The 26,527-nt window shown below is 35.6% G+C and overlaps 1 protein-coding gene across 4 annotated transcripts in view; it reads left to right on the top strand.

The window, feature by feature from the left end:
- Window positions 1-24,526, top strand: part of LOC105674918 (cysteine-rich venom protein-like) — a 45,357-nt gene extending 20,831 nt beyond the window's left edge. For all 4 annotated transcript variants that reach the window (XM_012371599.2, XM_067350618.1, XM_012371597.2 and 1 more), the window contains 5 exons: window positions 11,441-11,534; window positions 12,537-12,673; window positions 17,254-17,399; window positions 17,936-18,142; window positions 21,848-24,526. In XM_012371599.2, coding sequence (XP_012227022.1) covers window positions 11,453-11,534; window positions 12,537-12,673; window positions 17,254-17,399; window positions 17,936-18,142; window positions 21,848-22,103 — 828 coding nt within the window. In that variant the 5' untranslated portion in view covers window positions 11,441-11,452 and the 3' untranslated portion in view covers window positions 22,104-24,526. The remainder of the gene's footprint in view (window positions 1-11,440; window positions 11,535-12,536; window positions 12,674-17,253; window positions 17,400-17,935; window positions 18,143-21,847) is intronic.
- Window positions 24,527-26,527: the final 2,001 nt, after the last annotated feature.

Below are 26,527 nucleotides of genomic sequence, written 5' to 3'. Positions count from 1 at the left end.
TTATGTACAATTTCGTTAAACTAAAATTGAGAAGTTAATACGTACACTGAAAATTGATGCATAAAATTTAAGCAAATAAAAAATCTTTTTCAGACGCCATAAAATAGGACAAATAAAAACCTCAGTGCAATATATTATAAAAATGGCCAACTCGTGTATACTGCAATAGAGAGCGTATAATATTGTCCCTTTGTGTCCATCCAAGCAGCCTTTGGGCTTTACTGCCGTTTTGCAAATAAATCAGAATCTACAGTTCACCTATGTTTGCGGCAAACGAGAGCAGCATGGGAATTTCCCTCGTGCATCTCACATATCAATCAACATTAGAATAAATCAGAAAAGAAATAAAATGGAAGAAGAATATCATAAATTAGAATATTTAAGTACTAATTTGATCACAAATTAAATTAGAAATTAGAAATTTTAAACTATTAATTTAACTATAAGATATGTTAAAAATATGCTGCTTTTATGTCAGAGTATATATTTTATTTTGAAGTGCTTTGTAGGACATTTATTTACTTGAACCGTGTACTGTAATAAAGTTTATTAAACAATGTAAAATTTTAATATTAGTATTTTGCATTAATAAAACTGGAAGAAGAGGCTTTTTACTATTTTACGATGTTGTATGAAAGTAGATAAAAAATACGACTGGGATAAAAGCAGATTGTAATGCAGATCCACAAAAGTTTTGTGAATGACATAGGTTTTCCAGTTGTAAAGATTCAAATCTAAAAGAAGATTTTCTCGGTACAGGATCACCTATGTATACTAACATTCAATGCTGATGTGATTCGGCTAAATACGTATCAGACTGTAGAAACTTTCGTTTGTGATTGCAAGATAACTTTCAACCATGGTGAAAAACTCAAATCAGGAAAAAGAGCTCTGCCGAAAACGGACTATTCGAATATTTAATGTAAACGTAATATAAAATTCGAGTTGGGTCAAACGAACTTTTTACATACGAAGGAAAACTCATTGGAGGATTTTATAACTTCTACGCGTTATAAAAAATTCAGATTTGAAAAAATGTTTGGCTTACAACGTGGACCACTTTAATATTTGATGTAAAAGCGTATTCCACTAAAATTTCAATATGTCTGAAGAAACTTTTATCGTACGATGAAGAAAAAAATGCAGTTTTTGTCAGAAAAGATCTCAAATTTTGACTAACAGCCTTTTTTTTTAAGCAGAACTTGTTAAGTAATCTTTGATGTCACAGAAAGTCAAATTATATAAAATGCAGATGAAAAATTATTCAGCTTAATGTGAAGCACTCTAATATCTAATCATTTCTTATTAAAAAAAAATTTGAATGCGTATAAAAATTTATTCCGTAGCAATGATATTGTACGTAAGAAAAAACTTGGCGAGCAACTTTTTTATAAAAATTTAGCAGATTATGAAAAATTTAATAAAGTTCATACGCATACAGAAAGAAACCATTTCGTGGTGGAGTCTTGACTCTGCCGTAAATTCGCGATTCGCATTACACAGGCCATAAATCACAATAGCGATGGAAGTTAGCGTTAGTGTTTGAAACGTAGGATGCATTCGCGGTATTCCAAACGGTAGTCTCTATGACAAGCTGTTTCGATCGGAGTAATACATCGCAATTTTAATCTCTCGGGTACAATACGTGCTGCGATATACGTGGCCCGCGATATTGACGAATAAATACCGGAATAAACGGAGCTTGTGCCCGACGCTCGATTAAAAGGTGAAATTGGAAAATTCGACCTGCGGCCGCTTCGCGAAGGAAATAGCGGGATACTGTTTCGCCGCACGCGATCAGTTTACTAAGATATTTTTTAAGTTAACATCGCATGTTTCTATCGTGCGCTTATAACATACAAAGTGTGCTTTCTTTAGACGTCGAATATTGATAGCCGTAATAAATATAACGGTTATTTTGAAATAGAAAACAAAAGCAATATTAAATTGATGCAGTCGATCCTACTATCAATTATTTCTTCTTACTTTCTTTTCATTTTACTTATTTTATTTAATATCAAACGTGATTCTAAGTTTTTATTTGCGCTGAGCGCAATCGTGACTCGCCATTTGCACTATCACATTTAGTGTTAGATCTCTTTTTCGTCTTTTGACTACGATCGTGCGAAAGCAACTAGGAATTTCCGACGTTTCCGAAACTCCTTGGGGCTAATTCGATAGCCTATAGATGCTATTGCAAGCGATCCCAATAAATCGCGGGCGGACTCGAGTTTACGAAAACGATTTGAGGCGAATTTATCCGACTGTTTCTGGCGACAGTATCGATTGCAAAACTTGGCCGAACTACTTAAAACTTTCTTTGCTATTTTCCCTCTCCTCCAAACTCTTCTTTCTCCTCCCACTTTTTGTTCAGTTCGACTCATTTACAGTTGCATCACAGACTGTTCCTTTTCCTGATGAGATATTGAACCGACTTGCGTTGTATGTCAGAAACCGAAGCTTGTTCGTCCACAACATTCCTGGCTAATGGTACTTTTTGGAGTATCTCGCTGTTAAGACGTCCACACGCTTAGTTTAATAAATAAAATTATATGTATAAAAAGTACCGATCGATTCAATAAAGTATCAACCACTTGAACGTATTCGTAGAACGCCATAATATGTTGAACAAACATTCGACGTTGAATAAAAAAAACCAATGTCTTCGAATGTATATTCTACCGATAAAAAATGTATCGTTTCAATTGCTCTTCGCATATTTTCCTTCGATATTATTGGATATCTTTTTAGAGGAAAATGTAATGTCAATAGAAGAATATGACACATTCAAATATCACTGTATTCATTTCATGAATATTATTGTAGTTTAGTTGAATCAGAATTAAAATGTTCAATATACGAGTGAGATAACTCTTCATAAGGATTAATTTAAATATGAATACTGCTAATAATGGATCTTATAAATTATGAACTGCTCGTCCTTGCATAAGATCTTTAATTACTTATACAGTTATATAGTGCCGTGAATCGAAGATTTTAAAGATCAATAAGATATAGAATGTCACAGTTCAAGAGTTTAAGAAAAATTGACAAAAGCGATGGTTCCAGATAGTTTATCAATATCTAACAAATAATCACAATCAGATCCAAATCCACGATTTTGTGGCCTTTAAGAAATAATATAATCTTTAAGAAACCTGTTTTACCCAGTAAATTTGCCTGTATTATAATATTACAAGTTATGGAGAATGCGAATTTTATATTTCAACTTCTTGATTAAACACGCAGCATCGAAAAAGATAAGAAAAGCTCATTGTGTTCTAGTTGTTCTCTTTTTAAACGTGGCAAATGTTTCAGTCCTCTTCCTTATCGTTTTAGTCTCACGCCAAAAAAAATGTGGTTGCCTTATCTAACAATACGATCCTAAATTGCAAACTTCGAGATTTCAGAATCTAGCATCTCCGAACTCTAAAGTCTCGAAAACTCCGGGATCTACATGTAAAATGCAAAAATTTCAGAGTCTCCGATACCTATCTTAGACGCCGACGACGATCAGCATATCAGGTGGAAACTCCATTCTGCGCGAGCGCTTTCGAGCCACCCAATTACGCGGACGAATTGTTGACTTCTTTTCACTCGTTTATCGCACGTTAAGCGCGCGGGACGAGCGCGAGTTTGTATGGGAAACGAGCGGCGTGGGCGATAAAGCGCCGAATGCGCCGCATCTTCCGGTATTGCCGATCGCTGATGGAATTGCGCACGTCGCCAATCGAGGGATGCAGGTGCAGCCGCACACGTACCCGGAACGAACTATTTGGCAAACACGAATCCTAGGTTGAATGGCAAATTGCGACGGTATACGTTACAATGCGCGCACGAGTGAGAGCGCGGCTGCGTCTTGCAACGATAGTTCCTAGCCGGGAAACGTGACTTCTCGTCTTATGAAAGGGCGAGAAAGGGCTTTATAAACGCGTCAACATGCAGGTGTTTCGGTTCCCGCGTGACACTTGAGCCAAATGATAAACGAGAATTTCACGTCTGAATTTCCGTTTCAATGTAATTGATGATAAACTGATTTTTCAGAACTTCGCAATATTTCGATATGAACGCGCGCATTTTAGCCTATCGAGTTCTCTCGAACGCCGCTCGTTATCACTCTTGATCGTAGTTCAGAGGCGGGCGATACCTCGGGCCATTTACCGCGTTGTTGCGGTGAGCCTTAGGGATTCAGGATTGTATATGGGGCTTATGGGGCTTATGGGGTATCCGCTCGACACGGTTTTGCGTGGATGCGCGGCGAAACATCATTTAAGTGCTGGTATCATCAGCTGGCGTAGAAATTCCTCGCGCCTTCAAACCTCATTTGTTTGTGTCACGTATACGCTTGAAATAATTAATGTACATTATAAATTAATTTCAAGAATTTTTATTTTCATAATTTCTAAACTGTCTTTTTTTTTTCGGCTCATCATTGATCGTTCCGATTTTGCTCTTTAGTGAAACGATAAGTTTCTCGCTGCGAACAAAGTTAGAAATCTACGAGCTGTTGAGCGACACAGACAACGGTCTGGCAGTATCGAAGGAAACAGCCGTTGATGGCCGCTTCTCTTTGTTGCCGTGGAAAAACGACGCCGCTAAACTTTTTCTACTGCGTTGGAGCACGAGTAAAATATCGAGTAAATGCGCCCACGGTAGCGAGCGTCCATTAATTCGACAGGGCTGGAAAGCTGGTCCCAAGACTAGTCTTTGCCCTGCGAAGTTCACGTACATATTTATGGGCATCGGCGCGTCCTTATCCCCGTTGCAGCTAAAAGCAGCATTTTCGTAACGGAAACCGGTAACCGGTGCAGCGAAGCTTGCAATGTTCTCTTCGCGTAAATTTCAGTTCTCTTTAAAATGTTTGCAAAAATGTATAAAAGATACTCTGACACTTAGACACTTTTTTATCTCAATTAAAAAAAATTCATTTTCATTTTTATATTGATATTTGTGGGTATAAAACTCGCGCATTTCAAACTGTTAGAATTGAAAAGCAAAGTGATGTGCTACAGCAAAATTTAAGTGAATTGATGCCGAGTGTTACAAATGTAAAAACAATCATTAATCTTGAACAATATGTGCGTCGTCATGATGCACTCGTCGCTCGCTCGCTCCTGAAGAGCTAGCCGTTATAATTCGAACACCAGGTTGACATTGATATTGACAGCCAAACGAGCATCCAACCACGATGCATATACATGAGTTGGCCAATGGAAGATGTCTTCCGCCTGTATCCACTTTATGCAACGCGAAAACATTACACCTGAGTGCACGGACGCATTGTGTCGCGTCGAGCTCGTGCAAAAATCATTGCGCGGTATGCACAGTCGACACGTATCTGTGTCACATTAAGGGAAATGGAACGTTGCAGATGGTACGTTCGTGTCAAATAAAAAATTATCATGATTTTCAGTCCGCTCGAATTTCACCGTAGTTAAACCTTCAAAGAGCTACAAAATCGTTTCCGATTGTAAACAGGAAATCGATTTTTAACTCACATAAAGTTTAATATGTACGAATTATTAAGGAAATAGGCACATTTTAACATCTGCTATAGACACTATTTAGGTCATTCCGCTTAAAAATAATATTTATAAATACCTTGGAACCCACAGTTTTAATTATTTACCATTGATTTCGATATGTTATTTTGAAAACGTCAAAAGCTGCATTGTGCCGCTATTATAGTGTTAATATTTGAAAAGTTTAAACTAAAAGTTTACATAATTGAATTTATAATGTACAAAATCTACTATTGTTACTATGACATTGTGTACAAAATAAACCTTACAATTTATGAACTAGGTTTACCTTTGTTCGCTACATTTACTGAACTTATTTAACCCACACATTTGGTCTGTTTTGTTAAAGTCATATTCCATTATCTTGTAGTTTATTCTATTCATCATTGTATGCACTATCCCGTGGCCAACATTTTCGCGTTCAGAATTAGCCTCCATATTGGTTCGCGGTGTCTATTGGCAATCGATCGAGTGCTCAGCCAACCACCATGAATATGCACGAGAGAGTACTTCTAGAAAACGTTTCCAGCGAACACTCACGTCGAATGTGCACCACCGGCTGTTTGATCATCGTGTTCGCGGCACAATGAAAATTTGCAATTTACTTCGTCGGAACTCCAAGCCGGAAATCGTCGGAAAACACACGAATATGATGTCAAATACATGTACAATATCCGGCAAAGAATCCAAACAGTAGCAAAACTATATTCCAGTATGAGTTTTTTCCCCAACTGCAGACTAAATCGTAAATTTACAAATGAAAGATTTTCAATTTGCGTATTTAAAGGTCTATCGCGGTTTTTTATTGTAAGAAGAAATATACTAATCGAATAATATTCGTTATATCAAAATATTGTGATATAATAGAAGCAGAAGAAAACAATCGGGGAAAAAATTAGAAGCCTTAACAAATTAAAGTTTTTGAAATAAGCTTAATAAATCAAAAACTATCCGCGCAAATATATTATTATACAGTAACTTGAGTGACTTTTGTTCTCTGTGCGTATTTTTTTTATTTTTGTTGTAATCTATATAACAATTTCTCAAATTACGAAATTCTATATTTATTTCATGTTAAATAATATTGAGTAAACATTTGAAATAGATAGTTACAATCTAAACATTCTACAAAAAAAAAAAAAAAAAATAATCCGCGAGATTAAAATTGTTCTGTAATTGCGGAGATATTCACTGTTGAAATGATATTTCAATATGCGTCATACGATACTTCGTAATCGGAAGCTTTCGACTCTTTGTATCTTTGCTGCTTCAAATTGCAGATCGTATTGCGTGTGTTACTTGCATGTTTTTAATAAAAAAAATACAAATATAGTGTGTGTGTGTATGTGTGTGTGTGTGTGTGTGTGTAATGCGTGTGGCGTGTGCCGCAAAATAACGCTCGATTTAAACCTTCGTTTGTTAGCAGCGATATTGCAGTATCAATGTGGTGACGATTCGTTCGGAGTTTAACGCACAAAAGCTCGAGTGTACCCATTAGTGAGATACTTTGGAATTCAGTTGAATGCGAAAGCCGCGTTTAATGGCGGGGAATGTGGAACTATCGATAAAGTTTCTCGTTTCCGACCGCGACGGAGAGTCAAAGAGAGGTCTTTCGCGGCCCTGTAATTCGATCTTTGTGCTACAACGAGGAAAGCAAACGGCATAATCGTATTATACCAATATTTAGATAATGTTCTACAAATTATGACATTATATTACAATAATTTCCGTTAAATTGTTACTTTTTCGTATCGTAATATTCCGAAAAAAGTACGCAAGACAAAGAAATATTATTACCACTCAACCTGTTGCAAGTTAAAAGCATAAAGTTTTTTTAAAATAGAAAAAAATTTTTTGTATGATATTTTTATTACACAAGATATTTTTTTTATTAAAAAAAAATATTAATTTCATAGAATATTGAATAATGGTATTGCTGCGCTTACGTTTCCAATTACATTAATTAATTCAATCGTTTGCATTTGAAAACGCGCAAGTTGATTCTATATATTTACGTTAATGAATAGATGTACAAATACGAATAATTGGCCATATTCTCATTGATCACATGTTAAATTGCATTACACTAATAGATGTTTTTTTATTCGCAAAACAAATGTCGGGAATTATAGCGTGCATTAATAATTGCAATTGTTCCACGATCTTAGGTCTAGAATCATATTGTTCCAGTGAGAATCTAAAACAACACGCGGTCGGCCGGTTACTTTGCGATTACGGTTTCAATTATAAACGGGTGTTACCGAGTTGCTTGACGGAGCGTTGTTATCTGCGCGATGCGGGCTTGATTTGTGAAATTAAGTGAAAATATTTATGAGCAATTTACACACAGCCGATATTGCGCGCTGCATGTTTCACGCGACACGCGCGCATCGTCATCTCGCCATACTTCGTCGACCGCGGACTTTGTTGCAAATTAAATGCGGCTGCCGTAGAGTTTATTCCGGTTAGAAATTTCTTCTGAATTATTGACGAACTGCCGACTCTTGTTGAAAGAAGTCCCAGCCCCTTTATTTCTTATAATCGTAGCACAATATAACGTATTTCACACTGATTCACTTTTCAATTATCGTTTACTTGTCAATGCAAAAAGTGATAAGTGAAAAAAAGAACTAATTTTAGAAATAATCATAAATAATGATAAATTAACATTTGTTTTTAGGCTTTTTATAGGCACAAATAACTGTGTAATAATAGACAAATGAAGAGAACGATGACAGTATAAATAGCGAGAATCAAGCGAAAGCAAATTTCAGGTGAACAATTTCAGTGAAAACGGCAGACTTGGTCAGACAACTGGGCGATGGTTGACCTCGCTCCGCTTCTACTACTAGCACAGTGCTGTAAAGGCGTACCGCATTCACATTAGAAATAAACTATATCTAGTTGCACCACGTTGCATCAAACGCGTAATAAATGTGGAATATGTGATAGTACTCTAGTACCATCGCATCCCTTTAACCCTCGGGGTGAGCAATGAGCGTTGCATGTATGCCTTGGCAAAAGGATATGTTAGTTCTATCAATGTACAGTTTTGGAATAATGCAGTGCAAGAGACGCTTTATAACATACATGTCTACGTGTACATATTTCTGACAAAATTTATCAAATATATTATAACATAAAATTCGATATTTATAAACGAGAATCAGACAAAATTCATCTGAAATATTTATGCGCATACTTTTTTCTTGTTTTTTTCAGTATATAATGTTACAAAATAATCAGTTGAAAGTATTGTGCTTTTATTAAATTCTTTTCTACAATTGTATTATTACAGTTATTGAAAAAATCGCAAAATATTGCAAAAATTTGTAATAATTGTCAAGAAAAAATGGAAGGAAATGGAGCAGATTTAATTGTTATAAGTTATATAACGCACATTTTCAGCTCGATATTATTTTACTTTACTCTTTCGCGTGCAACATATATTTACAATTGCAGCATAGAAGCAATAAATCATAAAGTTGTCTGATAAAACTTCTTTTCTTTTATATCTATACAGAAAATATAGCTTCCATGATAATACACGCAAGCAAGGAAACCTGATATTCCTAGTGAAACTTAAATTGAAAATTGACGTACGAAAGCGGGAGAACTTGGAAAATAAAATAATAATATAATTTTTATGAACTAAATAGCATGAAATTATTGCAAATTAGTATGAGAATTACTTTTGAGAGATTTCCAAGAAAAATTCCGCTTTCATTCAACCATTTTGTTGTTTTATACATGTATAAGCGCGACTGGCCAATGCCCGGCAAAATTGCAAGTCATTACAACTTGAGCATTTGCACGCCATATGCTTAGCATGTTGAAGCAATAACAGTTTGTACTAAATTCCGAACGTTTGGTCAGTTTGCATTGAAGCTTCCTGAAATTCTAAGAGATCACAAATCGATAATACTTTCAAAGGGTTTCAAATACAATATTAATGCGAATGTTTATATCAAATTGATGAAAAAAGTCGCTTTTTCGTTAATGTTTATTTTAAAGTTATTGATTGTTCTCTCAGTTCAGAATTTTTTAAATCAGGCAAAAACTTGTTTCCAGATGAAAAAAAGTATATTGAAGCTGACGGTGACTATTTTTATTAATAAAAACTGGTTTGAAAGTTTGTAATTCCGTTTCCAATTTTATTTGACAAATATGACAAATCTATTATACATATCTAATAGAATCCATGTGTATTTAGTCAAATTTGTGCTTTTGTTTTAAGTTAATTTAAAAAATAAATCTTCTTTTATCAATTTAAATATTCTCATGTTTCAAATTGTCAAGTTGAACGAGCAGATGATTTACGTTTTCTTATCTTGATTTCGAGATTGAGTGATCAAAATCTAATCAAATTGTGAAAAACGTGCCAAAAAGCATCCATATGTATCATCTGTCTTAAACTACTTTGCATACACTTCGCCTGAGAAACAAGAGAGAAAAGGAGCGACGAGAAAGAGGAAGGAACTGAAATATCTTTCATTCAGAAGACAGAGAATATTCTAAAAGAGAAAATGAAAAGTGACAGACATAAGAATGTGCGCAAGATTGAGACAACGAAATGTCTTTGATGTCGTTTAGCTCGGTGAAACCTTTATGCATTTCTTTGATGCTTTAAAGTTCTCAAAATCTTTGCATCAGACACAGATGCTTGGAACTTGGAATTGACGGAAGAAGTAAATTTTTTTTGGTCTCTCATTATTTAAAGAGGCTAAAAATAAATTGGAGAAAACGAGATGTTGCTTGACTATGCAGATGAGTTGCCGTAATGCTGACGAATTTTACAGCAGAATGTGTATTCACATTTTAAGTCATAGACTAAAATTGATTTTAATTATGTCAGATATAGTTTAATTATGATGGACAGGTTGTAAAATGGTTTCTGTTTTATTTCCGATAATGGAAATACGATAATTGGCGCAAATTATATTTTTTGCAGCATCGAGAATTAAACTTCCTATTGAGTCTCCGATTTAAGAAGATTAATATTTATAGGATTGGATATGAAAAAACGCAAACAACTACATTATCTAACGATATTTAATAACGCATTCTACTGGTAGACGAAATACATAACAATTTTTTTGGATATTTCAGTTATCAATGTTTCAAATGTAAAAGCGATCAAAATTTTCGGCTTTCAAATGTTATGGCTAAATCGCGAGAGAGAACTGAAAACAGTATCGACACTCATTGCAAGTATTTTATTGCTGACCAGTGAGTCGATTTAAAAAAATCGGAGGGATTTTGTTCGCTCGGCGAGCTGTTACAAACGCGAATAACGTTTTATGTAATCCGTCTTCGTACGTGCCATTTGCCTTTGACGTTTACCACCGCGAAAGGCGCGCTGCTATTGATGATAGCAACGGCGTTGTCAGAGTTGATAGCGGGGTTGATAACGCTGCGCCTATGGACACACAGTTTCGCGAACGGAGAAATAATGAAATTTGCCGTTGACGAGGCGAATGGTGATTAATGAGTTGCACACAGGTGCGAAAATTGTGTCGCTCGACTGAGACTGCGCACATAGGCACGCTTTGTCGGAAAAGTTCGTCGACCGAATATACAACAAAAAGACGGGGAAAAAAATGACTAAAAATACACACGAGAAACTCTGTAGAAACTTCAGTTTTTTAAAGCAATGTAACGAATCATTTTTTGACCTTAAAAAACAATAGATAAAACTCATTCTGTTATACTTTTTCAATTTTTAATGTTAAATTGTATCCTGATACTTCAAATATTATGTTAAAATTTTAAGTAAAGTTTTTTTGAAAGTAAATCAACAAAGAAAATTTGTTATTTATTTACGTTTGCGTTAAAAAATGTAGTTTTTTCAACAACATGTGTATTAATTAGAATCCAGAAACTTGGAATAGTACATAAAATTACATTTTATGTTTCAGCTTACAGAAACAATGAAGTGGCTTTGGATAATGGTCTTAATAGCTCTGGCCCTGCCAGCTGCTGTGCCACGAAGAATCCACAGAAGTAAACCCAGTGAGTAAACATCTTTTAATAAGTGCTTTATAAGCAGTTATAATAGGAAAATGGAAATCGTAGAAAAGACTTTTAAAATACGATAAAGTTTATTTCGTTTTAAAAGAATAAGTTATGTATTGTTCCTTTTGATTATTATTTCTTTATTAATTTAATAAATATTGAGATTTTGCATGGACATTCCTGAATGTTCAAAAAGATCGGAAAGCTTCTGATGCTTGCGAGCGAGCGGAAAATCGATTCCGATCGGCTACGGAAACCTCACGTCGTGATTGGAAAAGACTGTCATCGCTTGTTTCATCCTGTAACTTCGATAAACCGATTTCAAAAGGATTCATGATTGTGCAAAATGTCACATTGCATTTTTATTGAAAATACACGAGTCAAAAGTTTGCAAACGCGCGTACAATATTTTATGATAGATTATCAATTCTCCTGATAACTCAGATCTCAGATAATATTAATAGAAAAAAGATATTAATCGAAATATTCTCGTTTTTAAATCTTTAAATCTGTAAACATTTGGATAATTTTCGAAACGATTAGAAAACTTTCGAGCACACATTACGAGTAAGCGGCGTCTCATTAGCGAGAATGCTCGTTGTGAAACCGTACGAATTTAATAGTATATATTGGATAATATAATAGTATGCCATAATGTACGATAATATATAGTAAACATGAATATAATAATTGTTTGATCTATAAGTTCATATACATTTTTGTTTCTTATTTTAATTTGTAAAATACGTCTCTGCAACACGATGGATTTTTTCTAAAAATAATATATATGCTAAATCTTATATTTTTTCTTTTATCCTCGTATTTTATTCTATCCTGAGATTCGAATATTCTGCGGACAAATAAAATGCACTCTGATTTGTTACGCGTCCAGAGATTTCTTTTGTTCGCCGCAAGAAAAATGAGTGATCGACCGAAGCGAGGTTTTCGTCGGCGACAGATGTCGGTTATTGGAAAGAGATATCTCTTTTTTGTTTTTAGCGCCACGATTGTATGGCGACAGAGTACCCGTCAGGTTAATAAGGACCACCAGCAGCAAAGTGCGGCAGAAGATCGTGGAGACTCACAATTACTTTCGCACGCAAGTCAAGCCATCTGCCGCCAACATGCTCGTCATGGTAAGAGCTCCATTCGTATTCTCGTCCTAACAGAAGAGAGTCCCAGTTGGGGCCGCTAAGTGAACTGTAGTGCCTTCGAGGCACTTGATGATGACTTTCTATCAAATTTTCGCAGAGAAAAATGAACTCCATATTCATACTTCGACTGTCATTGAATTTTAATGCGCCAATGTTCAATTATTCTACGGGAATCTGTTTTTGAACTATTATTCATACAAAGTAATAACTTCCTAAGTTAATACTGTACTTTTTAATTTTTAATAAGACTTAGGTTTGCAAAGTATAAAAAAATACGCACTGTTGGCTCAAAAAAATTTCTTTTTCTTTCATAAAACCTCGCAAATTTTTCTCTAATTTCTTTTTCAGTTGTTTTATTTAAAGTCTGAATTTTTTAAAACAAAAAAGTACGTCCAAAAATGTATATTTGGATAGAAATTATGAAGAAAAATATACAGTGAGTCTGCTGAACTCAGTTTGCATTTGAAAGAGATGTTTTTTCCAGTCTGTCTTGTCATGGTTAATCACAGAGGAATTTTTCAAGATTACCAAATGTTATACTCAAATTTTGTATGTATAAACGCGAAAAATTTCAGAGAAAACCCGCCGTATTACAGAAGCGTATTTTATATATTAAAAAAAGGTTTAATATACGTATATGTAAACATGAATATAATAATTGTTTGATCTATAAGTTCATATACATTTTTGTTTCTTCTTTTAATTTGTAAAATACGTCTCTGCAACACGATGGATTTTTTCTAAAATATATTTCATATATTTACAAAAAATGGACACAAAATGATTTATTATAAACAAGAACATATCGTATTCACCCCCATTTATATTGCGTTACTATTGCAAAACTGGAGTGATAAACGGTTTATAAAGATAAAATGTGAATTATGACGTTCAAAGCAAAAATATTTTTGCGAAACGAAAAGTCAATACATCCAATTTGATTGACGCCTGTCCGTGCGATTCGAACTTCAAAGTAAATTTGGTTTCACAGTGCGGAAGTAAACGTTACGCGCTTCATTGGCACGTTTTGCGGACCTTCGCGGTAACCACCTTTCTATAAATTTCATTGCACAAGTTATCACGATATTTCACAAACGCCTGTTCACTTTTTGTCTACTGTCGTCCCTGGGCCGCATTACAGCGCTCGCGGCCGATATAGTCAATATAGATATCGAGAACTTTGATATACTTGTCATTGTATCTAGCCTCGACGGCGTATTTTTGTTCGCAAACGATGAAATACGGGGACTTGGAAATTTTATCGATATGATATATATAGATGGTTTTGCGATCTCCCATTGTGATCACGCCACAGGCAAATTTATACGCGCCTTAAAGCAAATTTTTATACTTCACTGTCAATCATTCTAGATGTATCATTCATAGTGAAATGAAAGTAAGAATATCATAAATATCATTTTTATGATTATTCGTTTTAAACAAAAAAATGAAATTGTATGATCCCAGCAAACACCAAGTTACAGTTATATAATTGTTAGTTGTAATTTCCCACTCAACAATATAACTGTTATATAATACACGTGTTATATAACAATTATATTATTGAGTGGGAAATTACAACTAACAATTATATAACTGTAACTTGGTGTTTGCTGGGATGGATCCAAATTTGTTATAATTTACTTTCTTCACAAGAACCTTTAAATATATTTATCATATTTTTAATTTTAATACATATATAGATTACATTTAAAGATTTGAGAATCTTTGGCTTTTTGGAAATCAACTTGCTCAAATCTTCATAGGATTTCTTTGTGCAGGATTCGTGCACGATAGGACCGAGCATTTTCACTCTTTGAATAATAGCGGATATTCGCTTTGAAGTTTTATCGATTTTCCCAGATTCCCACTTTTCAAAATGCAATCTTTCCAAATTCTGTGGCTCGTGTATCTCTCCATTTACGGAAATGGAAATAGCTTTCCATGCGCTGGCCTCAATATCGATTATCGGCAGATTTCTCTCTTTTAAGTCTAGTTAATCGCGATTATGATGTATTCAGCCTTTTATTATCTTTAATAAAAGTTCTATATAATTTAAACTGACAAATTTGTAGTAAAATGTAAAATAATGCGTGGACTAAAATAAATAATATGTGTTTATACATTTGAGGATTCAGGATTAATTACTACATTCAAAGAAATAATTATATATTACGAATAAGAGAGCAATTTTCTGGAGAATCGTGCGCGCAATAATATAATAAAAACAACATAATTCAACTTTTGGCACAATGCACATTCAATTCGAGTTTTGGGCAACTTCGTAGTAGATAAAGCGCATCGTTAATTGGACTGATTAAAATTAAGCGACGAAAGCGCTCGTTATCCGCTTGTTTCGCGATTTTCTGCATTCTCTGGAAAATTATGAGAATTGCTGAATGTAAATCCTGCAGTAATTATTGTCCGCAACACGCCTTTTCTTCTATTTAGATAATAAAACACAATAATAAGCAAAATCGATATTTCAAAAATAATAAATAATCGATAAAAGATTATTTAATTGTAAATTTACATCCATTGCAGATAATTCCGATAAAGTGTGTCCTTTTAACAAACAATTATAGAAAGATGTAAATAAATATAAATGGAAATTATGTAAAGTACAATATTATAAAACGTATGTTTTTCCTAAATATGGATTGTAACTCCGTTTCGTCAAATATTCCAATCATTCAATGAGCTTCCGATGTTAAGATGTTACACGCGCTGTATATATAAAATAGATATTATCAGAGATTTACCTTACGAAGTGGTTTACTTGATCAGAAAACTGAATTTTCGAGGTTTGCCGTCGAGTACGGTGCAAGATTTCAATTTCCGCCTTACATCGACGTTATTATCCGATCCACATATAAACATGTATATGTGCTATATATCACTCACTTCCCGTTGTTTCTCACCGTTATATAGCGTAGGAAAAACGCAATATCTACCGTAGTCGATAGCTTACTGCAATAAATTCATACAAATATGAACCGATTTAATTCGTACATATCTTAATGTAAAAAGAAAGAAAAACAAAAAAATATAGAATAATTGTGTTCTACTTATTTGTATGATTGCATAACTTTTTTAGTTTATCAGTTTTGTGAAATTTTCTTCCGAAGAATTCGACGTACATGAGAATGCGGGCAGGTGTCTACACGGTCCATCTCCGAGTCTTTTCTCCGTTTACTCATCGCTTCTTTCGCACCGCCAATCTTCAGCTTGGTTATAAGTTACACGACTTCCTACTTAAATTCTTTTTCCGCAGAAACTACCGGCGACGTCACCGTAAAAGCTACTTTCGACGGGAGTTACGCTGTAGATGCGACTGTTATCCAGGGTTTCTCCGCGAAACTCTGAGGCGGGATGTATGTAGTTTCTCTAAGAGGGGATGACCGGTATCGGAAATCTTTCGACTGAAGGATATAGTCAGCGTCAAAATTATATACTGCTCGCGGCGCAACCAAGACATTACGTTTATCTTTCTTAATAAATTATTATTAAATTAAATAATGATGATTATATTTCACAATCAATCGTGATTCTAATCTTGTTCGATATAAATTTGTAATACAAAGTAATTTAGAGTTATCATCTTTCTTGCTATCTTCTTTTTCTGCGGATAAATAATTTTCTACTATTTGCCTTTCCACAAATCAAATTATTGCGTTTGATTTTGTGATATAAATTATGTGAAAGAAAATTGCAGAGATTCCCTGCAGAAAAAAGCGATAACTAGATACACAATTTTGAAGTACATTATATGTGTCTCATAGAATATTCAGTATTGACTAGAATTCGAAGTGAACTTTATGTAAGCAAGCAAAAGCAGTCGCCTTTAACAGTCGCGTAAATCACGAAGCGCCACTGATTAAAGCTCCCTGTTCTAACAATTTCTGAGTTTCTTAAGCTTAATATAGGTGTGTTGAATGCAATATCAGGACATCTTAGTAGGCAACTTTCGATCGTTTTTTCATGCCAAGTAATAGTGCTGCAGTTATTGCGACTACAACTCACGGTTCATTACGGAGAATTAAGGCGCAGTTATAATCGTGCAATTTCAGTATCGAGATAGTAGAGGAAAAAAAATATGAAAAATAATAAAATCATAGGAAGCGCAGTATTTTTTCACGGGAAAGTTTTAGAAACGCAAGCTTTGCTTCTGCGGAGTAAACATGATAGCTTTAAAAGTGCAATATTTGCATGTAACAAGCAATTAAGGAGCCAGAAAAGTTAAGAAACTTTTGCGAATTTACGTAAGTACAGGACGGGAGAAAACTTTTTGCACATCAACATAGTTGCAATTTATATTATAAGCATTTCATTAAATTTCATGCTTTTCTGAAACGTAATATCTGCAAAAAACTACATATATTAAATAAAATTACTATTAATGACTTGAAAATACATTAAAAAGCAAAGGTGCTTTTTAATTTTTCCTCGTAGAAACATTTTCTCAGTGGGGCTTTTAACATTGGCAGTTAAGAGTATATTGTAAAACGTCATTTACATTCAAGCGTGTCCAATAATTCAGAAATTCCCTTCCCCTGTTTCAGAAGTGGCATCCGGGCTTAGCGAAGGCAGCGCAGAGATGGGCCGATCGCTGCCTCGGTTTAGTGCATGACAATGCAACCGGTCTGTACCTGGATGGTTTCGGCCAGAGTGGACAAAACATTTTCATCAGCACAGGTCGTACACTCTGGTGAGATATTATTAAATCTTGTTTACTTCTAGTTAGCGAGTCCGCGTTGCCGTTGGCGTGTTTGCACAAGTGTATTTCGGGGTGCACGCCAGACTTTATTTTATAAAAATATGCGGCGGGGTCCATCCATAACAGGTGTATCGTTAACCGCCTAATTGTCATTTCTTTTATTTACATATAAAAATTAATTCCTCGGAATGACGATAGTTAATGCATCTTGAATAGCGGATTGTGCGAAAGTAACTTGCTTAAATATAACAATTTGCACGAGAAGATTCAATTTTACACTACTGCAAGAGAATATTACTAATTGTGCAACTAAACCTTTAGTCAACAGAGATAGAATCAGAATACATGTAGACAGCTTGTAATATATATGTACAGTTGTGTGCGCGCGCGCGCGCGTGAATGTGTACGTGAAGACAAGAGCTTTACAAACATTAGGTACGCGGGAGCTTTACATCGCACGCAGACAGTCCGCTACAACCGCAAATCGGAATCGCTCACCAATCGTGCTTCTGTCGGAATGTTCGCAGGAACTTCCCCATCAGAATGTGGTACATGGAGTACAAGGACTTCAAGTACGGGGCCAATACAACGAATGAGATCCTCGAGATCGGCCATTACACGCAGGTGGTGTGGGCGACGACGCATCTGGTCGGATGCGGAGTGAGCCATTGCACCGGCGGCAAGGGTCCGCTCGGCAAGGACTTCTACATGTATGTTTGCAACTATGCTCCGAGGTAGGTATAATGTCGATGTGAGAGATTTGTCAGTGCAGCGTTGAATTCGAGAGCAAATTCAATGAGCTTTTCGTCACATTATAATTGTATAAAATACATTTGATCATTTATGCTAAACGCATCCTTCAGCTGTGCGTAAAAAGGAAATGTCTTTAAATATACTTGTACGTCTGATGCAACTTTTCTGTTATTTTTTAAGATTCTGAATTTGTACGATCGAAACGCGGAACGTTTTGCGGAATTTGTTCGATAGAACGCGTATCAAGGCTACATAAATATATATGTATTTTATTAATAGAGAATAGCAAGTTATTTCAAGTAATTATTTTCGTTGGAGTGCGTACCATTTGCCGCGACTGTTATGATACACTGTTTCTGCAGTAGCAATTGCAATTGAGCCACGGATGCAACTTAGTTCATTAGCATGGAACTGACGTAATAATTTGCTAGAGGGAAACGAGGATTGAAACGGTTAACCGTAAACTTAGCGCGTGTGGCATCGCGTCAAAGCGAGTCTTACTTTGCATCGTGCTGAATGAGAGGTCAAAGCCGATTCGTGAGTTATTAATATAAAAGGAATAAATAAAAAAAGGAAAAGCCGTTAGAAACTAATAATAAGAAAAAAGTTAAAGAGCTTAAAGTACGTCAATAATTTATTCTTTGCACGGCGACGATCGCATTTGAACAACGACTTTGGTCGCCATATGGATATTATGAAGTGCTTAAATAATTATTTTGTATAAGTAAATTTTTGCTAAAATATTTCTCGAAAGATTAAGCTTCACACGAATCGCGAAAAAAACTCGAGATTTAAAAATCGCCAAAAATAACGTCAATCATTCACAATATATGTTTTTAGTCTAACTTTTCGCGGTGCAGCAATTTAACACATTCAATAACTTGAAGCTATTTTTATATGATCATAGAAAATGTGATCTTTTCTTAGATACATTGTGTACAAACTTGATTATAAACTAACCTTTTTCACGTACCAAAAATAACCGATGTATATTCAAGCTTGTATAAGACTGGCACATAAGCTTTCCCTAGACACGAAATATGTAAATCCTATACATATAAAATATATAAATATATATATATATATATATATAAATATAAAATATATAAATATATATATATATATATATACACTATATGTAAAAGATATATAAGCCGCTCGAGAGAAAACAGGAGGAACGAGGTAAGCAAGGAAAACAAGGAAAACGGTGACACCGGTGCGGAATATATGCAACGTCAGCGCGAGTTATAGCTCGTTCGTCTTTGTCATGCCTATTGTGGCACTTAGACGGCTCTCTTTGTCACCAGTACGGCACACTTTCTCAGTATACTTATGGTTTTCGTTTCGACTACCAGATATGACGCGAATATACAATGCGTTCGATGCAAGACATACGATACGTGAACAAGGAAATTGTGGAAATTTTATTAAAAAAAAAAAAAAAGATAATATTGTTCGATTTTTTTCTAGATTTAATAATTTGATGAAAAATATGAATAGAAGATATATATTAAGCATCAGTTAGTTGAAACACAATACATATCTGCCACCTCGTTACTTTTGTATTCTCGGGTGAGCGGTTTAAGTGAGTGACAAAAAATAAATGATTTTCCCGGCGACATTTCACGCGCGAGCAACTCGCGCAATTAGAATCCGCTTCGGCCTTTAGCTCGCAATTTATCGCTCTTGCAGTCCGTACAAAAATGCTGGCGACCCAGTTCGGAACTAAGGATTCCTACAAATCGTGACGCTATATATCCCTCATATCGATCTCCCGCAATACGCAGAGCCGATAAATTTTCCGCGAGATCCGCTTTAATGCAATCGGCGATGAGTTCACCGCAGCTTCATATATTCATGTTACAAGACGAGATACTAACGGGCAAACGCATATACGATCGTTATATTAGCTTTTCTGCTGCAAGCATGTGAGTTCCTTCTAGCTCATCAAATTTACATTTTAGAAACGGATAAAAATGTTTTACATTGAAAATATTTTCTATGATGAATATACTCTATATATAATAAATACATTGCAGAGAATAAATAAGCTCTGCGGATTTTCAATTTAACCAGAAAAATAGAAGCTAATAAAAACCGAACATTAATAATTGATATTTCCAAAAAATACATAAAAATTAAATGTTTCGCTCTTTTATCGCTTCAGTGATAAATTGTAAATTATATACGAGTGCGTAAAAATGCAATAAAATGCGTAATATTAAATGCTTTACGCACTCCTGACTTGTTTAGCGAATGATTGCTTTCCGCAAAAATTTGTTTCAAATTTCAGAGATAATCCCCTATCGAAATCTATAGTTTAAGAATTGGACTTTTCAGAATCATGGCATTCGTAGAATTCTAGCGTCTTAAATAAAACGAAATGCCGTGAAAAGAGCTTTTAAGATCATTTTATATGTCGATCTGTACTTCTTGTTAAGCACCGTACATTCTCGAGCGGTGTATTTGACGCCTGACCTATTTCACGCGAAAAGCAAAGCCGGCACGGTCGCATGGCCGCCATCAGTAGCCGGGTCCTGAATAAATAAACCGTGTCACGTGGTGGTGGGCCATCTTATCCTTCCTTTTATCTTGCCGCTCTTCCACACCGGCCCTATCTCGTAATTAATTTCGTGGATATACAGCAGCTCCGGACTAGCGGCTTTTAGAGACGGAAATTCTCGCGCGATCGTTTAAGACGCGCGACTCGCCCCGAAAAATACTTTGAATGTAAATTTGGTGGCCCATTTGCAAATTGCTCGACGGTCCTTTCGGGGCTTTTCGTTAATGCGTTTGGCTAATGGATACTGCCGAAAGTATTTACACTATCACTATTATACAGAGCATTTCAGAAGTCGGGCATTTATATTAAGCCACAAATACTGCAAGCTATTTCCGAAAGAATGGCGATTATTTTGATGTGGATAAGAATGCTTTTCAATTAAATAAAGGCAAAAATTATAAAATAAATGATTGTCACTTTAATGGAATTTTAGCACGAGTTAATTAACGAGGGTATTCGTTGCTCCAAATTAAGAGGTTTAAATTTACCGCCAAAACAAACTTGGTCCAAATTTTCTATGCATATAGATTTTCCATTTTAAGTATCTTTAGTAAGGTAAACTCGTGCGTGTTAAAATATGCTCACCCTCACTAAGTTAAGGTAACTCACTCTTCTCCAATTTAACGAGTCCTAGTTTAATAGGAGCGTCGACTTTAGGTACATTGACACCCTGAGCGAGACACCTTTTGATGTGATCCTTTGTTTTCCTTCCGTTACTCGAGCAAAGCATATTTGATATGTATATTATACAGGTCTCGCGTAGCTGCACGATGATGTATATATTTATAAATTTAATAAAATTGTTTAAATACTTTGTCAGAGATCCACCATGTAAAATATTCAAAATTAAATAAGAAAGCAGCAGTCATAAAAACGATTTCTCATAAAAACGACGCGGACGGACGCTATATGCAAAAAAAAAAAGACTCTCAGGCACTTCAAAAAGTCAATAACAAATCAATCAACCGCTATATTTTAATTTCTGTGACGCGATAAAAAATCGCGATCGATTAATCGCAACTGGAGGCACATGTGTCATTTCCTTCCTTCCTTCCTTCCTTTTTTTGTTTTTTGGCACTCCAAGCCGGTGCTGTGTAATAGCCGGCGCGCTTTTATTTCGCAGTGGAAACTACAGGGGCAGTCTGGGCCTGCCATACGTGGCCGGCAAGCCATGCAGCATGTGCAAAGATCATTGCACGCGGAACACGCTCTGCACGAATGCCTGCTATCACACCGATTTGTGGTCGAACTGCGCCGACCTGGTCAGGACGTTCGGCGCGTGGGTCTGCGAGACGGACACCAAGGAGGGCCGCGAACGCCGGAAGTTCTGCGGCGCCACGTGCAACTGTAAGGACAAGATCTATTTTCATCACGGATAGGATAGTATCTTGGCTCCGTTCAGGTCCACCACGTTGCATGAATAATTTAATCGCCCTACAAAACTAAACTCAGATCTGGTGGTGGGTGTGATGACAGGCTAAACGGCTGCAGATCCTTTGACAGGAGATCGTGTTGTTTTATTGATGAGCTCGTTTGTTTAGTGATGAGCTAGAGGAACGTTTGCAATGTTTCAAGCTAAGGACCTCATCGAGAAAGAGCGAGAGCGAGAGAGAGGGAGAGAGAGAGAAAGAGAGAGAGCGAGCGAGAGCGAGAGAGAGAGAGAGAAAGCGAGAGAAAGAGAGGGAGTAAACGAGATAATATGCAAATATGGCAGATAAAGTGATTGTGGAATTTGTGTGCTCTCTGGATCTCTGGGGCCTAGATTTTGCGAATTTTAGCGATTGCCTACAATCTGATAGGTTTTATGCCGCAAGGATCTAACGATTCTCAACTGCATATGATCTTCCGATCTCAGAAATCTCACAATATCATTGGTGTTCACATGATTGATGAATTCTAGAATTTTAGATCTCCGAGTTCTTGAATGTTTTCAGGATCCATTAAGAAGGCGAGCGCGAGTTATTAATGAGAGATTTGCATCCGTCAATCTTTTATGATTTGAGCAACAACACGTGTCGAATTTTACGTAAAGTAAGAAATATATTTGCACAAAATAGAAACCACACAAATTTGATTTAGTTTCGCCGATTTAGATCGCGTATACGAAACAAAGGGAATAATTGTCAGCCGCAATCGGTACATTCGTTAGGCATTAATACAATATTTATGCTATTTTCCGAAAATCATGATAATTATTGATAGTTCGCTGAAATAATGTATTTCGTGGTTTCGGAACATCAATTATCGGGTAAATTAGAATTGATGACGAAAGTATCGCATCTCGTTGAAATTATCCTTTTTCTCTCGCGCTTGCTCATCAATATCATTTTCTTGATAGAAACAGATGCATGAAAGTCAAATGCGTTAAGAGACGGATTAAATTTTCAGCGATAACTGCGCGCTGTCCGCGCACTGGGATTCAAGTGTAAACATTATTTGACTCTTTATACATTCGACGCGTTTAGAGACGGAAGTAATTCTATACAATCGGTGTGCATACACGCGAGTACGCGCAGTCGTGTTCGCTAAAGAGTAAAGTTTCAGGACTGTGTTTGCAAAGTTTTTAACATACTCTTGTCCCAACTTAGCAACTCCTAAATCAGCTTATTCTTTATAAGGATAAAAGCTTTGGTTACATTGCATACAAGAAACCATCATTTTTTAATAACTTTTGAATATTCTATAAGTGAATCATTTCGGAGAAAGAATATATCATCAATTATTGTGTTTTACATCTGAGTCAATCATTTATACGATGTTATGGCGATATTTAAGAATCAAATGATTCTTTACATTGTTTTGCAATTATTTTTATATTTACATTTCTAAATTTTCGCACAACAATTAAAAGATATAACAAATTTCAGCAATTTAGTATAAATATATTCGAAAAATAATGAATTGAGCTCTAATTTGATTTTATTCCATTTTGTAAATTATCTAATCGTGGAATTGATGCTAAATGTACGTTTCTCACGTCCTCACTCAGAACAATTTTTGAATATCATAAAAATTGTAAATATATCCGGTGGATTACATATCGAAAATGATAATTACTAGATGATAGACATACTTTTAACTTTAGCTAACTGTTAAGAGAAAAAAATGTAAAAATCGAAATAATCTTCAAGAAGACAGTGCGTCGATGTTTCTTGTCGTGATGTAACAATAAAACCTTTTTGTTAGTAATTAACAATAATTGTTATTTTTATCTTAGATTTAATAATAATGTACTCACGCGCAGCGCAATATTGGATACGTGTCGAGATTATAAAGTTAACTCTTTACCGCTTAATTTTTCTATAACTAAAATAATAATTACGCTAAAATTACATGCTAAACAAGTGGCAAAGCGCGATTAAATATTTGACAACATAAATTCGACAAAAATTTAATAAAATTAAAATAGATGCAACTTTCGAAATGTAAAATGTTGCAAATGTATGTAAATAATAATTATTTGAATTCCGAAGAATATGATGCATTATACAGTTTGATGGAAAATCGTAGTTATTTTTTATAAGATATAAAAAATTAACACTGCAGCATATGCGGCACACAATGCGGTAAAGAGTTATAATAAATCGATGAAAATTATGTGACGTAATCAGCAGAGTGTGAGCTAAGAAACAATATGTGTGACAAATGGCAAGCGTGATGGATGATACACATAATTAATTGTCGGTAATTAAGGAATTCGTTAAAGAGATATAACAGTAAATGTAACGATACAATTCCAAGTAAAATGTTTAAACTGTAATACTTTTTGTCCACTTACAAAATAAATATCCTGTTAATATTATATTTCTGGGTTTCATCATTTGGTTAATCATATTCAAGTAATCCCGACGCTTCTTTCACGAGCAATTGAATAAATTATAGCTGCAATGTCGAAATAATAAAATCCATTAACGACAACTTCACCAAGAACAGTCTGTGCTAACATATATGCAGGTAGAACTTGAGATCTTTTAATTCCTAATAAATTTATAAGTATGTTGTTAAATTTTGACAAGTGCGACCACATTTTCGACGCGGGAAGCAAATTCATGTTGGGCGGCGGTTACGACGCGTTTAATCGCGCAGAAATATTTATTCGTTGCCAGGGAATCGAGGGATTAAGCGGAATTATGCGGCGAATAAATCGATGAGCTTTAAGGGAAGAGGATCACCCTTTAGGTTAGGTAAATGCAGTCGGTGAATTTGAGTTAACGTGGTCTTTCTGTTACAAAGAACTTAGGAATGCTTTTCAAATCATGTCCGGGACAGCAAAATGCCGCCCGTCACGAACTGTGTCGGGCTTTTAAATGAAGTAGTTATATTGAAATTTTCTTACGTCAAACTGTGCAGATATATTGCTGTGGTTATTGATTCTTGCTATTAATCTTTTTGCTGTCAAGCATAATCCCCGGTAACCAATCTCTATGCAAATCTCGCTATTGTTTGGAATTTCGCTTCTCGCATTTTAAATTCAGAAAGTCTGACACTGCATTCAAATTCAACTACATAAATAATTTTTAGATATTGTATTTAATAGAAAAAAAAATTATCGCCAAACTGAATTCCGATTGAAATAATCTAGTATTAAACAAGTTAAAAATCGGCTTTGTTCAATTTTCAACAGAGATATACAAGGTGTTCGATAATGTCAGTCCAACCGCTCGTGTACGTACAGATAGAGCGCGGTAAACTGAACGGAAAAGTTCTTTATCGTTTTGCAATTTCCGCAATAAAAAATAAGATATTAATTAAAAAGGATTGATCACACAATGTCGCGCGTTGCGCGCGAACAAGCCTCGGGCTGTACGATCTGGACGAGATCGCGCATGGTGAGAGAAGGAATTCGCAAACAGCGAGCGAGTCCAGCCTTACGTGCGCTTTTCGCCGACACGCCGCTGATCTACCCAGATCGTACAGTCTAGCCACGCGCAACGCGCTATCATTTGTCAATCCTTTTGTGAAATGGTACAAAACTTTTCTGTACAGTTTACTGCGCCCTGCCTGCACACGATCGTTTGAACGGACATCACGAAATACCTCGTATATATATCACGGAGCGTCAAATAATGTACTACTTCATGAATCTCTTTGTCAATTGGCGAAATCGGTCGCACAGAACGATACAGTCATCCATTTTCTACGGTGTTCAAAGGGTGCGAAGGAAAGCCGATTTGGCCGTAGCGGGCCCCGCCAAGTGGAATAATACGCGTTCGTTGTGAAATTGGGCCGATTCGTCCGTCGAAGCTGACGGCTTCGAGGCAAAGCCGAAAGGCCCGTCGACGTGGATTCCTTTGAACGAATCCGCTGGAAAGTTGGCAGGACGGAATGGCAGCGCCGTTCCGTCGCCGATAATGCTGCCGCGCGCTTACGTCAAAGATCGGCGATCGCATTGTCGTGAACGAGCAATTTCCTTTCGTCCGTCTTTCGAAGGTTTCTACGAAAGAAGGGCGATTTCAATCGCCCAGTTGGAGCGGAAGATTCGTTCACTGAGTTTAATCCTTTTTGTAGTTCTTTGACTTCTCGATAAGGATACCGGAGGGACGAAGTATGTCGTGAATGTCGTGCAATGTAAGAGAGAGAAGAGCACATCTCAAACTAGTAAGTTTTATTTTATAAAAACTACAAATCTATAGAATACTTCCCCTGCCTAATGTCCATATAATTATTATTTTATTTTTTGTTTACATAGAGATTGATTATTCTAATGTCGAGAATTGATAGTTACATAACATTGGAAATTGAAAGATTTTAACGGATTAAGCATCTCATGATGCAAGTTGATCTTGTTTTAATCAATTTTAAA

The sequence above is a fragment of the Linepithema humile genome, chromosome 2, assembly GCF_040581485.1.
Source record: "Linepithema humile isolate Giens D197 chromosome 2, Lhum_UNIL_v1.0, whole genome shotgun sequence".
NCBI classification, from domain to species: domain Eukaryota; kingdom Metazoa; phylum Arthropoda; class Insecta; order Hymenoptera; family Formicidae; genus Linepithema; species Linepithema humile.
The sequence above is the reverse complement of the archived record's forward strand: the minus strand, read 5'-3'. Positions and strand labels throughout refer to the sequence as shown.